Genomic DNA, 17,473 nt, shown 5'->3' with positions numbered 1-17,473 from the left:
GCAGCACTCCCTCAGTACTGCCCCTCCGACAGTGCAGCTCTCGCTCAGTATTGACCCTCCGACAGTGCAGCACTCCCTCAATACTGACCCTCTGACAGTGTAGCACTCTCTCAGTACTGACCTTCTGACAATGCAGCACTCCCTCAGTACCGCCCGGGATGTGCCAGTCCAGTTTCTGCGTTCCTCGGCTACGTTTCACAGCCCTCTGCCGGTGTGTCTGAAGGCACAGGTGCTCGTAAGATGCAGACTGCAGCCTTCCTACTGCCTCCCGCCCACCCCCAACCTGTCTCCCATTTTACACTGGGCAGTGGAGGCATCAAGCAGCCCACTCGCCCTTGGACATATTTCATTCCCACTCCCCTCGCTGTTTTCCCACGGAAGGGGGAGGCCCAGGTCAAGCAGGCAGCCCGACAGTTTCTGCTGGGTGGGCTGGTGTTGGGCAAGAACGAGGCTGGACCTCCTTTGGGGAGTTCCCTGTGCCCCTCGGAAGCATTCGCCTTCAAGGTCGTGCCTCACCACCCGGCCTCTTGAACCCGGTCCCCCCTCCACCTCCCTTCCATCTCTGGGTGGGGTCTGCCCGCCAGGTCCTGCTGATACCCCAGACTTACCTGCAGCCTGGCTTCCACAATCTCCTTCTCTTCGGGTTCCGGCTGTAGTCCCAGCATTGGCCACCACTCCACTCTGGGGTTGCTGGCACTACCCTCTCTAAGGTGGGGCATCCTCATCCTGATGGGGACTGAATTCTCCCCCCTGAGCCAATTAACGCCCCACCCAGCCTAATAAGGCTATTTCGTGGGTGGGCTCCTGACCAACATTTTAGCCGGTGGGGGTTGGGTACATGGTGCACTGTAAAATCCAGCACCAAATCTCTGAGGTGGGACTTCTCAACTTCCTGGTTCAGAGGCAAGAGTGATACCCACTGAGCCACTACCAACACTCATCAGTTTGCCTGTGATGCCTACCACAGCAGGAAAACCAACTCATTGAAACCTTTAGGATCCTGAGGGGGTCTTGACAGGGTGGATGTGGAGAGGATGTTTCCCCTTTTGGGAGAATCTAGAACTAGGGGTCACTGTTTAAAAATAAGGGGTCACCCATTTAAGACAGAGATGAGGAGAATTTTTTTCTCTCAGAGGGTTGCGAGTCTTTGGAACTCTCTTCCTCAAAAGACGGTGGAAGCAGAGTCTTTTTGAATAATTCTTTAAGGCAAAGCTCGATAGATTTTTGAGAAACAAGGGGTGAAAAGGTTATTGGGTGTTTCCAGGAATGTGGGGTTGAGGTTACAAATCAGCCATGATCTTATTGAATGACAGAGCAGGCTCGAGGGGCCGAATGGCCTCACTCCTGCTCCTAATTCATATGTTCGTAGGTAACCCACCAACGATCACCGTCTGACCGATGGAAACATGTGCCTGAGCAGCCCCCTTGGAACCGGACCCCAGTAAGAGTTATCACCTTCAGAAAGTAAAGAGGTGAAAAGGCAGGTGCTGAGCACAAAATACAAAATACAGTATTGCTTCGAGGACTTAGAATGATGAAGGGGTTTGATAGGGTCGATGCAGACAAAATGTTTCCATTTGTGCAGCAGTGCAAATCTATTGCCATAAACATTGCTGTCACTAATAAACATTTTCTACCCAAACCCCTCCAAATGTTGGAAACCTCTACTCAATATCCCCTTAGGCTTCTGAACGCTGTAAAGATAACACAGCTTCTCTAGTCTCTCCACATCTATATAAAATGGTCACTAATAAATCCAATATTCAGGAGAAACTTCTTAACCCAGAGAGTGGGGAGAATGTGGAACTCACTACCACAGGGAGTGGTTGAGGTGAATAGTGTCGAAGTATTTAAGGGGGAAGCTGGATAAACAGATGAGGGGAAAAGGAATAGAAGGATAAGAGCTCGATGAAATAAGGAGGCTTGTGTGGAGCTTAAACTCTGGCATGAATCTGTTGGACTGAATGGACTCTTTCTGTGCTGTGTCATTCAGTGTAAAACTTTAAAAAGAACTTTTAACTCCATCTGTTCCCTTCAGTTTAAGTCATTCAAATTCTGAACTAAATGGCAGTGAGGAGTTGGACAGAAACATCACATCACCCCAGTGTTTACTTACAAGGACAAATTGGTTCAGTAACAATGAAGGAGCCTGGTCACATTCTGCTTAATAAGATTTTGACTGGGGCACATGACAGATGAGGTCTGTCTGAAGTGACATGGATAAACCCCCTGTGAACATTTCCTCTGTCCCAGTCCCTCTCTCTCACCCAGCGTCGCCAGGCACCACTTGCCTTTCTCTATTGTGTTTCTGTTATTTTATTTGCTATTTTGTGCAGGTCCCTTCATCAATCAGTGTCTGCGCACCCCAACCACCCATCCCCACTCCCACTCTCCCCACCCCCCAAAAACCAGCTGCAAATGGTTCAAACCATCAGGCCTGTGCTAATTGGCTAAAGCTTGATGAATGGGCTGGGCACAAATCTGACACAGGTGGTGTCTGTACACATTAGATGGGCGGGTTTATGGAGAGCTGCAGGATACTAATCAAATTTGGGGGGAAATTTGCTTTCTGCCTTAAGCAGGCCAGTATCGACCATTTAAAGGCACAGCTGCCCCTTTGTCTGCACATAACCTGAACTGCACAATACTCTTTTCTGTCTCCCACCGATCCCTCATTTGTCCATCAAGATATATTGAGGCGTGACACTGTTCGTTTTTCCTCCTTGTTTAGGGATGCCAGTTCTTAATGTGTGGGCAGAGGGGAATAGATGCCAGGGGAGACTATTTCTGTTGAAATGTTTCTCTGCTGTAGATTCTGTGGGACTGTCGTTGGACATGTCCCTGGAGGCTTGATCATGTGACATCTTGATCACATGTTGCTTCTCCACAATTTGCAAATCCTCTTAACAGTTGGGGTTCCCCTGTAATTAGGGGCCTTTGCTTGCCAGTTTTGGCCAGATCCAGATATGAGAGGCATTGGGAGAACCAAGAAGCTGCTTGTGCCTTGCCATAGGAAGTCCAAAGACCTGAACCACAAGGGGTAAAGCTGTACATATCTCCTGGGTTGCTAGCTGCAGAGCCCAGGAGACAGATCTTTCAATCCGATTCAGCCCTTGTTGACCAGCCAAGATGAAGTTTTCTACAACCATCACTCAATACCAGGCCCACAACAAGTTATCTTCATATTGTCCCCTTCACACAAAAGATCTCAATGTGACGTACGATGAACGTTCTTCATAACAGCTCGCAAGTTATATAGAACCTTTAGCATAGTAAACAGGGCCCAAGTCACTTCACAGTAGCAATTATCAAACAAAATTGGACCCCAGGCCACAAGGAGACATTAGGTCGGGTTACCAAAAACTTGGTCAAGGAGGTAGGTTTTAAGGAGCATCCTAAAGGAGGAGAAAGATGCTGAGAGGTTTAGGAATGGAATTCTCCGAGCTTAGGGCCCAGACAGCTGAAAGCGTGGTCACCAATGATGGGAAATCAAAAATATGCAAGAGGCCAGATTTGGAGGAGTGCAGAACTCTCAGAGGGTCATAGGGCTGGAGGCAGTTATGAAGGTAGGACAGGAATGAGACTATTACTTTATAAATGATATTATATCTACCATTGAAATAGAAATAGAGGGAATTAAAAAGGGGAATTGGACTAAATTCTTTGTGAGCCAGCACAGGCTCAGTGGGCCGAATGGCCTCCTGCTGAGCTACATTGACTACTGCTTTAGGAACACCTGCTTGCCTCAGAGTGAGGGCAGTGAAGGTTCACTGCATTGATTCTTGACAGGCAAGGGCTATCCCATGAGGAGACTTTGAATAGAATGCTCCTAAACTCTCTACAGTTTAGAAGAACGAGAGGTGATCTCATTGAAACATATAAAAATATGTTTAGCGAGTTTGACAGGGTTGTTGCTGAGAGGCTGTTTTCCCTGTCTGGAGAGTTCAGGACTGGGGACATATTCTCAGGATAAAGGGTCGGATATTTAGGCCTGAGATGAGTAGAAATTTCTTCACTCTCAAAGGGTTATGAATCTTTGAAATTCACTACCCCAGAGAGCTGTGAATGCTCAGTTGTTGAGTCTATTCAAGATTGAAGTCGATAAATTTTTGGCCTTAAGGGAATCGAGGGATATGGGGATCTGGTGGGATTGTGCAGTTGAGGTAAATGTTCAGTGAGGATCTCATTAAATGGTGACACAGGCACCAGTCACCATATGGCCTACCGCTGCTCCTATATATATTCTTATGTTCTCATCCTTGTGTTCAAATCCCTCCATGACCTGGACCTCCCCTATCTCTGTAACCTCCTCTAGCCTTACAACCTCCAAGATCTCTGCGCTCCCCCAATTATGATCTCTTGCGCATCCCTGATATTAATGGCTCCGCCATTGGCGGCTGTGTCTTCAGCAGCCTGGGGCCCTGAACTCTGGAATTCCCTCTCTAAACCTCTCTGCCTCTCCCTCTCTCTCTCTCTCTCCCCGCCTTTAAGACGCTTCTCAAAACCTACCTCTATGACCAACCTTTTCGTCTGTCGTAATATCTTCTTCTCTGGTTCGGTGTCAAATTTATTTGATAATCGCTCCTGTGAAGTGTCTTGGGGCGTTTTGCTAGGTGAAAGGCGTGGCTTAAATGCAGATTGCGCCGCCTGTTCTATTCCTAGGATTGGATTTAACGTAGGCTCGGAGTTAATGGAGTGAGGTACAAGAGGGCTGAAAAACTGTGCCCCAGGAAAGGAGAAGACAGAATGGGGAAGGGGAGAGCCGGAAGCGAGTTACTCCGAGAGTTAGCCCTTTAAGGATGTATCGGGCTTCTGGGATTTCACATGTGATGCCAGCATTCTTTGATTCCTTCCTACAGTAACAGTGAGGGCAGTAAGACGATCTAGAATGAATTGCTACGTTACTGGTGCAATAAGACGAGGTGAAAGCCAGTTTCTGCTGCCCCCCCACCCCATATCGATCTTAGTAAAGTAATACATTGTATTTATGAGAATCAATATCTAGCTAACTTCACACTCTGAAACCTTTCACCAGACCTCAGGAGAAGACCAATAAAGTAAAATGTGTGTTAGTGGCCCCAGCAATGGAGTGACCTCCTGCTACCTGCTACCTCCCGCTTCACAACCTCAAGGCTGACACCTTTTCCAAGAGGAATTTATCACCTGTGGGTTCAGCCCTGGCTCAGTGGGGAACACTCTCGCCTCTTAGCCGGAGAGTTGTAGGCTCAAGTCCCCATTCTAGGGACGTGAGCACAAAATCTAGGCTGGCACTCGCGGTGCCGGTACTGAGGGAGCGCTGCTCTGTCAGAGGTGTCGTCTTTCTGATGAGAGGTTAAAAGCAAGGCGGCCTGTGTGCCCACTTAACTGACCCCCATAGACCTACGTTATCTCCAGTTTGCAGATGGACTTGCAGTGTCGTTGCCCACTCTGCACCAGATTTGCAAGCCACTCTAGATCTCTTCAATCCTGTGTACAAGAAATTCGGCCTGTCCTTGAATGTGGCCAAAACAAAGCTCATTTCTCAACCCACACCTGGGTAACCAAATATTCCACCTGCCTGAAATGTTGCGGGAAAGACTCGAATATGTTGAGCATCTCCCATACCTTGACAGACACCTCTCCCCAAAGGCCACCTTTGACTGAGAGAGCCAACACTGGATCAGCTGCTCCAGCTCAGCCTTCTACACACTAGGGCAGTGTGCGTTTGACAACCAAGACCTCTGCAAGTCAACAGAAGTCCTAGTGTACAGGGCAGCTCTCGCCACCACACTCCTGAACTTCAGTGAGACCTGGACTGTGTATCAACGACACATGAGAATGCTCCAGAAATTCCATCAGCAGTGCCCCCATTACATCCTCCAGATTCAATGGAAGGACCATTGAATAAATGTTAATCAGAATCACAGAATCTTAACGACACAGAAGGAGGCCATTCGGCCCATCATGTCTGCACTGGCTCTCCAAATGAGCATTGTGACCTAATGCCATTGTCCTGCCTTTTCCCCATACCCCTGCACATTGTTTCTATTCAAATAATCATCTAATGCCCTCTTGAATGCCTCGATTGAACCTGCCTCCACCACACTTCCAGGCAGTGCATTCCAGACCTGAACCACTCGCTGTGTGAAAAAGTTCTTTCTCACGTCACATTTGCTTCTTTTGCAAATCACTTTAAATCTGTGCTCTCTCGTTCTTGATCCTTTTACGAGTGGGAACAGCTTCTCCCTATCTACTCTGTCCAGCCCCCTCATGATTTTGAAAACTTCTATCAAGTCTCCTCTCAGCCTCCTCCTCTGCAAGGGAAACGGTCCCAACTTCTCCAATGTCCTTAATGTCCTTCTTGAAGCCAGTTCGACGAGCATGTGGGCAAAACTCCTGCAAAATCAGCTCCAGTGGACTGGATACTGTGTCCAGATGGCCAAAAAGCATCTTCCCCCAACCTGGTCCTGTTTCCTCAACTCTCAGATGGTCAGCGTTTCAGGGGACACCAAAGAAAACATTTCAAAGACTTTTCTGAAGCTCCCCTTGAAGCACGGCAGCATTGACATTAACAACTGGGGGGAGCTCGCTACCAGTCGTTCGAAATGGTGACAATTTGTCCATCGAGCTGCGTCGCACTGAGTCCCAATGTCTTAATGATGAGGCAGAGCAGCGACAGAGGAGAAAAGGAAAGGAAGCAAATCCCTCACTCCGGATCCCACTGCCCCGTGGGATGTCCTGCCCCACTCTACCCAAAGATCCGTGGATCGGGAATCGGGCCTGTTCAATCACATGAAGACCCGCGGCATAAACGTGCAACCCTGAGTAGACGTCATCTTCGAATCGAGGGACAAAAGATCCCACTGTCGCCCTCTCGAAGAGGAGCAGGGGAGTTCTCCCCGGTGTCCTGGCTGACATTTATTCCTCAACCGACATCACTGAAGCAACCTATCCCGCTACTGTCACATTGCTGTTGGTGGGAGCATGCTGCACTCACATTGTCTGCTGCTTTTCCTCAGTTACAACTGTGAATTTATTGAATATCGCTCGGTATTGCTGAAAAAACAGACATGTTCAAGCTTTTCGTCTTTCACTCATCAGGACACTCGCAAGAATACCAACAATTTATACTGTATGTCCAGAGAGTGCTGATTGGTTGGTAAGTGGAATTGCCATGGAGAATGCACCATTGATGGTAACTGATAGTTAACTGCCAAGCATTGTCTGAAATTTAAACCAGGCAGTTTCACCCTGATTGGCGAAGGCATTGCCCTGAGGAATGCCCTCAGTATTGATCCTCCAACAATGCAGTGTTCTCTTGGTACTGACCCTCCAACAGTTCAGCTCTAAGTACTGTCCTTCTGACAGCACAGCGCTCCCTCAGTACTGACCCTCTGACAGTGCGGCACTCCCTCAGTACTGACCCTCCGACAGTGCGGCACTCCCTCAGTACTGACCCTCAGACAGTGCAGCGCTCCCTCAGTACTGACCCTCCGACAGTGCAGCACTCCCTCAGTACTGACCCTCCGACAGTGCAGCACTCCCCCAGTACTGACCCTCTGACAGTGCAGCACTCCCTCAGTACTGACCCTCAAACAGTGCAGCACTCCCTCAGTACTGACCCTCTGACAGTGCAGCGCTCCCTCGGTACTGACCCTCTGACAGTGCAGCACTCCCTCAGCACTGACCCTCAGACAGTGCAGCACTCCCTCAGCACTACACTGAGCATGTCCATCTGGCTGACATGCTCAAGGCTCTGGAGTGACCCTTGAACCCACCCATGACCTTCAGACTGAGAGAGAGATGAGAACACTGTCCACTGAGCCACGACTGACACTTGGCGCAGGAGGAGTACCCCGACACCAATAGGATTTTGGGGGGGGTGGGGGGCTATTGTTTACTTCTGCTGACCCTGAGCACAAAGTACGTTTCTCGGGGCTTCCTCCCCACGTCCCCATGTTGTGAGGGGTTGGAGGGGGACACTATTTGATCTCCTTCCCCAATAGTCATGAAGCTAAATATTAAATTTTACACGTAAAAGTCTTACAAACGTTCGTGACACACACACACACACAAAGAGAGAAAGCGAATATAAAAAGAATTCTACCCTCTGATACATTTGGAAAGATTAAGGACTGACATAAATTTATCATAGTAATCCAATCAAGTTCCTATTATTCAAGCATTTCAGGTTTTCTGAAATCCGATTTAGGGCACACTGCCAGTTGGTGTGGAACAGAGTCACCCTGAGCTTGTGCATATGTCCTTCCACGGAACAAGAGAAAGAAAATGTCAAGAGATTATTTTTATTATTATTATTAATCTCCGCGTTAGAAGTTTGTGGCTGGCGGCTTTCTGATTTGTGTGTGCGTGTGCGCCCTTTCCTTCACCCACCCACCCCCCAATCTCCCCCGTGCTCGCTCGCTCGCTGTCGATCCTGTCTCCCTGGCAACGCTGAGTGCGTGCCTCGGCAGACACCGCGCTGTTTATCCGCATAACTGTGAGGGCAGGCTCACGAGATCTATACAAACTCAATTTGGCTCCTCCTGGGCTCTGCTCCTTAATGAAATCTCTGATGGACTAATGGTTACTGGTGCCTTTTTGCGTGGGATGAAGACAGTATAACATCGTGTATACTTAGTGATAATTGTAGGGGAGAGGGCGGGGGTGGGGGGAGTTGGTGGTGGTGAGGAATCGATTTTGTATATGATTTCTTCCCTCTCTCATTTGCTGCCCTCTCTCTTTTTTTTTTCCCCCCTAATGCAGCCATCCGAAGAAAGGAGAATGGTTGGGCGGATGAAGAGCACCCGCTAGTCTTCCTCTTCCTCGGATCGTCTGGAATTGGTAATTGTTAAATTAAATGACGCTGGAACCATTTGCTGTCTAGCGAAGGAAGCTCTTCTGATTATGCCCCCAGCCACTACAAAAGAAGGAAAATGAACCAGAGGCTTTTAACCCCTTCACCAATGCCACACTTTAGACACCAAGAGAAGATGTTTTCCCTTGTGGGTGGAGTTCAGTCACAAAGAGGCCACGGATGATACAGTGCAGAAGGAGGCCATTTGGCCCATCCTGCTTATGCTGGCTCTCTGAAAGAGCTATCCGATTAGTCCAACTCTTCCCCTGCTCTTCCCCCACAGCACTGCAATTTTTTTTCCTTTTCAAGTATTTATCCAATTCCCTTTTGAAAGTGTTGAATCTGCTTCCACCGCCCCTCTTGGACAGAACATTCCAGATCATAACAACTTGCTGTAAAAACAAAAATTCTTCGCGTTTACCCTGTTTCATTTTTTGCTATTAATCTTAAATCAGTGTCCTCTGGTTAACGACCATCCTGTCAGTGGAAACAGTTTCTCCTTATTTATTCTATTAAGCCTTTCGTAATGATGTACATCTCTGCTAATTCTCTCCTTAACCTTCCCAGTCATTCTACATGAAAATAAAATAGCCCCTAATAAATCCAGTGGGGAATTCAGGAAAAACCCCTTTACCCAGGGATTGGTAAGAATGTGGAACTCACTGCCAGAGCGAGCGATTGAGATGAAAAGCCAGAGATGCATTTGATGGGAAGGTAGATAAGGGAAAAGGAATTTCAGCATATGGAGAGGGGATGAGACGAAATATGACGGGAGGAGATCAGGAGAAATAAAATGCCCGCATGTACCATAAAGAGTGAAAGACCTGTTTCTGTGCTGTCCATTTTACATAATTCTAATCCCAGGTTAGGTGAGGAAACACGTTCCTTCAATCAGGGATGAGAGGATGTCTCTGCGCAGGGAGTTCAGCAATATCGGTTTGAATCCCTAAACCAAACGAAGATGGTCACACAAGTTGTGCTGCGCTGCTGAGCTCTCCATGTTTTTCTAACCCTCTGGTACTCATTGTTTCTAGGTTCAATAGATGTTGAGGAATAGGTCCTGGGAATGTTTGATGGGGACAGAGTAGAGGGAGCTTTACTCTGTATCTAACCCCATGCTGTACCTGTCCTGGGAGTGTTTGATGGGGACAGTGTAGAGGGAGCTTTACTCTGTATCTAACCCCGTGCTGATCTTGTCCTGGGAGTGTTTGATGGGGACAGGGCAGAGGGAGCTTTACTCTATACCTAACCCCGTGCTGTACCTGTCATGGGAGTGTTGGATGGGGACAGTGTAGAGGAAGCTTTACTCTGTATCTAACCCTGTGCTGTACCTGTCCTGGGAGTGTTGGATGGGGACAGTGTAGAGGGAGCTTTACTCTGTATCTAACCCCGTGCTGTACCCGTCCTGGGAGTGTTTGATGGGGACAGTGTAGAGGGAGCTTTACTCTGTATCTAACCCCGTGCTGTACCTGTTCGGGGAGTGTTGGATGGGGACAGTGTAGAGGGAGCTTTACTCTGTGTCTAACCCTGTGCTGTACCTGCCCTGGGAGTGTTTGATGGGTACAGTGTAGAGGGAGCTTTACTCTGTATCTAACCCCATGCTGTACCTGCCCTGGGAGTGTTGGATGGGGACAGTGTCGATCAGGCTTGTCCACCCTGTTCATGCAAGGGGTCACATTTCAAATTTTTTTCTTACTCGAGGGGCCAGTCAGTAAAATTCAGAAAGATAAGTTTTGACACAACATTAAACATGAATTTCAATAAAAATGTTGAGCTATGAAGAAAAGAAGCAACTTGCTGAGTAAAAATAAAAGAATGTCAAAGCAATAAATTGATAATTCAAAATAATGAGTAATTAATAAAGATGACCTAAATTAGTGTGTGAGGGGATCAAATTTTGTTTTACTAGCTCACTCCCAGTCTCAGGGATCACACTCACCCACATTGACTATGTGAGGGTGAGTGCAAACCCTGACACTGGGAGTGAGCCAGACTCTCTCACACTCTCTCACACACATGCACACTCTCTCACACACACACGCACACACTCTTATACATACTCACTCTCTTTCTCACACACACACACTCAGTCTCTCTTTCACTCTCTCCCTCACACACTCACATTTTCTCTCACACATACTGTCTCTCTCACACACACATACACACTCTCTCACACACTCACCCTCTCTCTCTCACACACACATACACACTCTCTCTCTCACACATGCACACACACACTCTCTCACATAGACTCACTCTCACACACACACATACACACTCTCTCTCCCTCTCTCACACACGCACATACTCTCTCTCCCTCTCACACACACATACACCCTCTCTCACACACACACACTCTCTCCCTCTCTCGCTCACACACACACTCTCTCTCCCTCTTTCTCTCACACACACACACTCTCTCTCCCTCTCTCTCACACACACACACACACTCTCTCTCTCTCTCTCACACACACACACTCTCTCTCCCTCTTTCTCTCACACACACACACACACTCTCTCTTTCTCTCTCACACATACCGTAATCCAGCTAATAAAGTAATGATGGCTGGGAGAGTGTGGTAGGTGGGGAGGGTGTGAGGTGGAGAGTGTGGTAGGTGGGGAGGGTGTGAGGGGAGAGTGTGGTAGGTGGGGAGGGTGTGAGGAGAGAGTGTAGTAGGTGGGGAGGGTGTGAGGGGAGAGTGTGGTAGGTGGGGAGGGTGTGAGGGGAGAGTGTGGTAGGTGGGGAGGGTGTGGTAGGTGGGGAGGGTGTGAGGGGGAGAGTGTGGTAGGTGGGGAGGATGTGAGGGGAGAGTGTTGTAGGTGGGGAGGGTGTGAGGGGGGAGTGTGGTAGGTGGGGAGGGTGTGAGGGGAGAGTGTGGTAGGTGGAGAGGGTGTGAGGGGGAGAGTGTGGTAGGTGCGGAGGGTGTGAGGGGGAGAGTGTGGTAGGTGGGGAGGGTGTGAGGGGAGAGTGTGGTAGGTGGGGAGGGTGTGAGGGGAGAGTGGTAGGTGGGGAGGGTGTGAGGGGGGAGTGTGGTAGGTGGGGAGGGTGTGAGGGGGAGAGTGTGGTAGGTGGGGAGGGTGTGAGGGGGAGAGTGTGGTAGGTGGGGAGGGTGTGAGGGGAGAGTGTGGTAGGTGGGGAAGGTGTGTGCGGAGAGTGTGGTAGGTGGGGAGGGTGTGAGGGGGAGAGTCTGGTAGGTGGGGAGGGTGTGAGGGGGAGAGTGTGGTAGGTGGAGAGGGTGTGAGGGAAGAGTGTGGTAGGTGGGGAGGGTGTGAGGGGGAGAGTGTGGTAGGTGGGGAGGGTGTGAGGGGGAGAGTGGGGTAGGTGGGGAGGGTGTGAGGGGGAGAGTCTGGTAGGTGGGGAGGGTGTGAGGGGGAGAGTCTGGTAGGCGGGGAGGGTGTGAGGGGGAGAGTCTGGTAGGCGGGGAGGGTGTGAGGGGGAGAGTGCTATAAAAACGGAAGCTTTTTAAAAATCTATTCTTTAATGGGATGTGGGCATCGCTGGCTCTGCTCCTTAATGAAATGCTCCTTCTGCAAATGGTTAATCATTCCCAATGAGAGGCTGCAGTAAGCACTCTCCAATGACAGAGAGAAATTCAGCAACTTCTTGTGTGGAATTTGCTTACGTTATTTTTTCATATTTATTAAGCCCTGCAGCTACTGGCTTGTCAGCTATCTGATCAGAGTTTCACAGCAGCATCTACACCGGCCCATTATACTGGAGGGAAACGTTCAGTATTTATTGTGTGCCAAGGTTGTCAATTGCAACTAACCCAAGCAGCACAGAATGTGTTTATTTTTCTGTTTCCTGCCGTGACTCAGCTGGGCAGCACTCGGAGTCAGTGCTGGGACTCCTGCTGCTCGCAATTTATATAAACTATTTTTAACTTTGGCATCAAAAACACCATTTCTAAATTTGCACATGACACCAAATTAGAGTTACAGTCAATATACTGAGAGGGGCCGCAACAAATCGCTCGATGATATTAATAAATTTGTGGAATGGGCATATATAATTGGCACGTGAATTTCAACACAGATAACGTGAGGTATTTATTATATTTTGGCAGGAAAGGAAAGAGGTTGCATATTTACTTCGGAAAATAACCTACATGAGAAGAGCAAAGGGATCTTAGCACAAATGATTAAAAGTAGTGACACAGGTTAACAAGGCCATGAATAAACAATCCAAGCCCAGGGGGTTATTTCTAAAGCGTTAGAATTGAAAACTAAAGAAGTTGTGCAAAACTTGTATCGCGTCTCAGTCATACTACACCAGGCGTACTTCACACAATGCGGGGTCCCATTTCATTATAAAGATAGAGGTGCTGGAGAGGGTGGCCTAGTTGGTAATGTCACTGGACTAGCAATCCCAGGCTGTTGCTCTGGGGACATGGGTTCAAGTCCCGCCACAGCAGCTACTAGAAGTTAAATTCAATTAATAAATCTGGCATGGAATTGAAAACTAATCTACATAAAGGTGACCGTGAAATTACCATTGATGGTTGTAAAAAAAAAACCACTTGGTTCACCGATGCCCTCCTTTAGGGGGAGGAAATCTGCCGTCCTTACCTGGCCTGGCCTACACGTGGTTGACCCTTAACTGCCCTCTTGAAATGGTCTAGCAAGGCACTCCATTCAAGGGAAATTAGGGATGGGCAACAAATGCTGGCTTAGTCAGTGACACCCGCATCCCGCGATGGAATAAAGAAAAAAATATTGGATGTATTCCTACCAACGTAGAATTATGTGGATGGGTCTCTTTCACCTTGGATGAGGGGTGATCTCCTAGAGTTAAAATGTTTGTGGGACCCTCGTCTTTTTAAACTAGGTAAGTTTAGGAGAGATGGTGGCGTAGTGGCGATGTCGCTGGGTTAGTAATCCAGAGGCCCAGGCGAATGCTCTAGGGGGGCTCCAAATCCCACCACGGCAGCTGATGGAATTTAAATTCAGTTAATAAAATCTGTAATATAAAGCTAGTCTCAGTAACAGTGATGGACATGCCTACATCCCATGAAAGAGTAAAGAGGAAAATGAGGCACGGAGGAGCACTAGTAAACCTGCTCATGCTGAACATTACACTGATTCAGCTTAAGCTGGAGAATTGGGTCCAATTCTGGGCACCACACTTTAGGAATGTTTTACAGCCAATGCAATAGTAACTGTTGTAATGTAGGAAAAACAGCCACAAACGGAAACTTTATAATGTTCATATCACCTGTTCCCTTTAGCGACATTGGACAGAATTTCATTGAGCCTCCTAGAACAGACATGATGGCAGGGTGGGGGGGGTGGGCGCTGGGAGCATCGGGCGGGCGTACCTGCATCCGACGCCCAACGTTGGGAAAACTGGCCCCAGTTAAATCGGGGTTGGTGGGGGAGGGAAGGGCCTGACGTGGGAATCACACCCGCTGGCGGTGGGATATCGATTAAGCTCATTAATGAGCCTCTTGGCATCAGTTATCTGTGAGCCCACTGGAATTTAGTGGTGGCTGAGGGTTTAACGAGATCCACACGGCTCTCCTGTGGTTCCTGAAGATCCCGTTGGACTTGCCTGCGACCTTGTAGGGGGAATCCTTCGTTTACAGGCAGTCAGTGCCCAATTGAGGAATCCAGCATCGGTGGGGAGGCAGGGGAGTTATTGACCCCCCCTCAACTCCTCCGGTTACCCTGACCCCTCCCTCACTCCCCACCAACCCCCTCCCCGCATCCCCCAGCCCATCCACTCCAGGGGTATAGCGATGATCCTCTGGGTAGGCCCTGGAGCAATACCAGAAGCAGCCACCACTCCCAGTGGCATGGCCGGCAATGGATAGCTGCTGGTCTCCGATTGGCTGTAAGTTCTAGGGGGACAGGATTTCCACCCTCCCAGGTCCTAGATCCAGTGGGAGGCACAACGTTGGCCAGTTCAGTGCCTGAATGCACTTAAATTGCCTCAGGCCTTGCCCACAGAAGCAATACTAGGCTCCTACTGGTTCTCCCAAATGGTGGAGGGACCCCCATCACAGGAACTTGATTGAGGAATAAATATTGACTAGGACATTGGAGAGATCTCCCCTGCTGCTCTTTGAAATAGTTTCGTGGGACCTTTTACACCCACCTGAGAGGGTAGACTGGGCCTCAGTTTAAAGTCTCATTCAAAATACAGCAGCTCCAACCAGTGCAACCCTCCCACAGTACTGCACAGTGAGTGTCAGCCTGGGTTTTGTGTTCAATTTTCTGGAATGGGACTTGAACTCACAACCTTCTGACGCAAGCACTACCAACTGAGGTCATGAAAGCGGCTACAAAAATACATGACGCTGGCAAGGCCAGCATTTGTTGCCCATCCCTAATTGCTCTTGAACTGAGTGCCTTGCTGGGCCATTTCAGAGAGGCAGTTAAGAGTCAACCCCATTGCTGTGGATCTGGAGCCAGATGTAGGCCAGACTGGGTAAGGACAGCAGATTTCCTTCCTAAAAGATATCAGTGAACCAGATGGGTTTTTACAACAAGCCGATAGCTTCTTGGTCACCAATACTGAGACTAGCTTTCAATTCCAGATGGTGGGATTTGAACCCATGTCCCCAGAGCATTAGCCTAAACCTCTGGATTACTAGTCCAGTGATATTACCACTCAGCCACTGTCTTCCCACAAGCTGATATCTGTTGCTTCAAAGTGAGGTGTGAAAATGGAAATACGCATAGATTTAAACTGGTGAAATTTTACAACCTGTACCAAGATGTGCCTCATGCAAAGAGTGACCAACACATAAAATCATCCGGTACGGAAGGAGGCCTTTCAGCCCATCGTGCCTGTGCTGGCTCTTTGAACGAGCTATCCAGTTAGTCCTACCTCCTGGGCCTTTCATCGTAGCCCCACAAATATTCCCCTTTTTACATATTTATCCAATTCCCATTTGAAAGTTACTGTAGAATCTCCTCGCACCACCCTGCGCATCCCAGGCCACAACAACTCGCTGTGTAAAAAAAAATAGATTATTTTTCTCATGTCACCTCTGGTTAATTTGGCAATGAGCTAAACTCCTACAAAAGGATTCAACTGTAACATGGAAAAAAAAAATTGAGATTGTGATGTAGGATTTTCTAGACTATTGATTACCTGTCTCGTCAGCATGTAATGACATTTCCCACGATGTATCCTGGATACTGACTTTGTTTCTCACCTTTGATACAGGAAAAACCGAGCTGGCAAAACAGATTGCTAAGTACATGCATAACGATGTCAAAAAGGTATGGGATCTTTCAACTATTACCTATGAAAGCCATTGCCTTTGGTCCCTGCCGAAAACTCTGTTCACTAGCCACCAACTCCATCCCTCTCCCTGGTCACTGTCTTAGCCTGAACGCCTATTTGACCCTGAATAAGCCTCCGATCCCGTATTCTCTCTTATCACCCGAGGTCACCTACTTCTGCTCATCTGCTGCTGGAACATTCAGCCATGCCTTTGTTACCTCCAGACTCGACAATCCCAATGCCCTCCAACAACCTTCCACAAAACGCGAGCTCATTGAAAACACTGCTCTCCATATTCTGACCCCGCCCCCACACACCGTGTGCTTGCTGACCTGCGTTGGCTTTCCGTCGGCAACCTCTCAACTTTGGTATTTTCGTCCTTGCATTCAAATCCCTATGTGGCCTCGCCCCCTCCCTATCTCTGTTAACTCTGCGAGATGGATGTTTTTTTTTAAGTATTTTTGGGGACTGTTGTGTTATTCTGTGAAGAAGACTGTGTCTGTGTGTGTGGGTGGGTGTGTGTGTGTAAATGATTTAATTAAGCTGGGGAAAGGTTACTAGAGACAGGTTGTCTGGGAGGTTTGAGACATGAAAGGATAGAGGCATTAGGTTTGTGCATTTATGTTGAGATATTGTGGTGGGTTTGAGGTACAAGTGAATAGGTTGGATCTAACGTTTGCATTTTCAGATAATTTGAGAGTTCATTTGAAACGGAGAGTGTGGAGAAGTGTGAGGTGATGCATTTTGGTAGGAAGAATGTGGACAGACAATATAAAATAAGGGGTGAAATTTTGAAGGGGGTGCAGGAGCAGAAAGACTTGGGTGTATATGTGCATAGATCATTGAAGGTGGCAGAACAGGTGGAGAGAGCAGTTAATAAAGCATATAGTATCCTGGGCTTTATTAATAGGGGCATAGAGTACAAGGGCAGGGAGGTTATGCTGAATTTATATAAGATGCTCGTTAGACCTCAGCTGGAATATTGTGTACAGTTCTGGGCGCCACATTACAGGAAGGATATGAACACAATGGAGAGAGTGCAGAAGAGGTTTACATGACCAGTTCTAAGGATGAGAAACTTCAGCTATGAGGATAGATTGGAGAGGTTGGGACTGTTCTCCTTGGAGAGAAGAGGGCTAAGAAGAGATTTGATAGAGATGTTCAAAATCATGAGGGGGCTGAACAGAGTAGAAAGGGAGAAGCTGTTCCCACTCGTAAAAGGATCAAGAACGAGAGGGCACAGATTTGCAAAAGAAGCAAATGCGATGTGAGAAAAGACTTATTCACACAGCGAGTGGTTTGGGTCTGCAATGCACTGCCTGGAAGTGTAGTGCAGGCAGGTTCAATTGAGGCATTCAAGAGGGCATTAGATGATTATTTGAATAGAAACAAGGTGCAGGGGT

At 48.2% G+C, this 17,473-nt stretch overlaps 1 protein-coding gene across 1 annotated transcript in view; it reads left to right on the top strand.

The window, feature by feature from the left end:
• The window catches only part of clpb (ClpB family mitochondrial disaggregase), a 127,238-nt gene that overhangs the window by 89,115 nt on the left and 20,650 nt on the right, over window positions 1-17,473 (top strand). Inside the window, exons 8-9 of the mRNA XM_078544968.1 lie at window positions 8,746-8,823; window positions 16,011-16,066. Coding sequence (XP_078401094.1) covers window positions 8,746-8,823; window positions 16,011-16,066 — 134 coding nt within the window. The remainder of the gene's footprint in view (window positions 1-8,745; window positions 8,824-16,010; window positions 16,067-17,473) is intronic.

The sequence above is a fragment of the Cetorhinus maximus genome, chromosome 7 (assembly GCF_964194155.1).
Source record: "Cetorhinus maximus chromosome 7, sCetMax3.hap1.1, whole genome shotgun sequence".
Classification (NCBI taxonomy): domain Eukaryota; kingdom Metazoa; phylum Chordata; class Chondrichthyes; order Lamniformes; family Cetorhinidae; genus Cetorhinus; species Cetorhinus maximus.
This window is presented reverse-complemented; position numbering and strand designations above follow the sequence as displayed.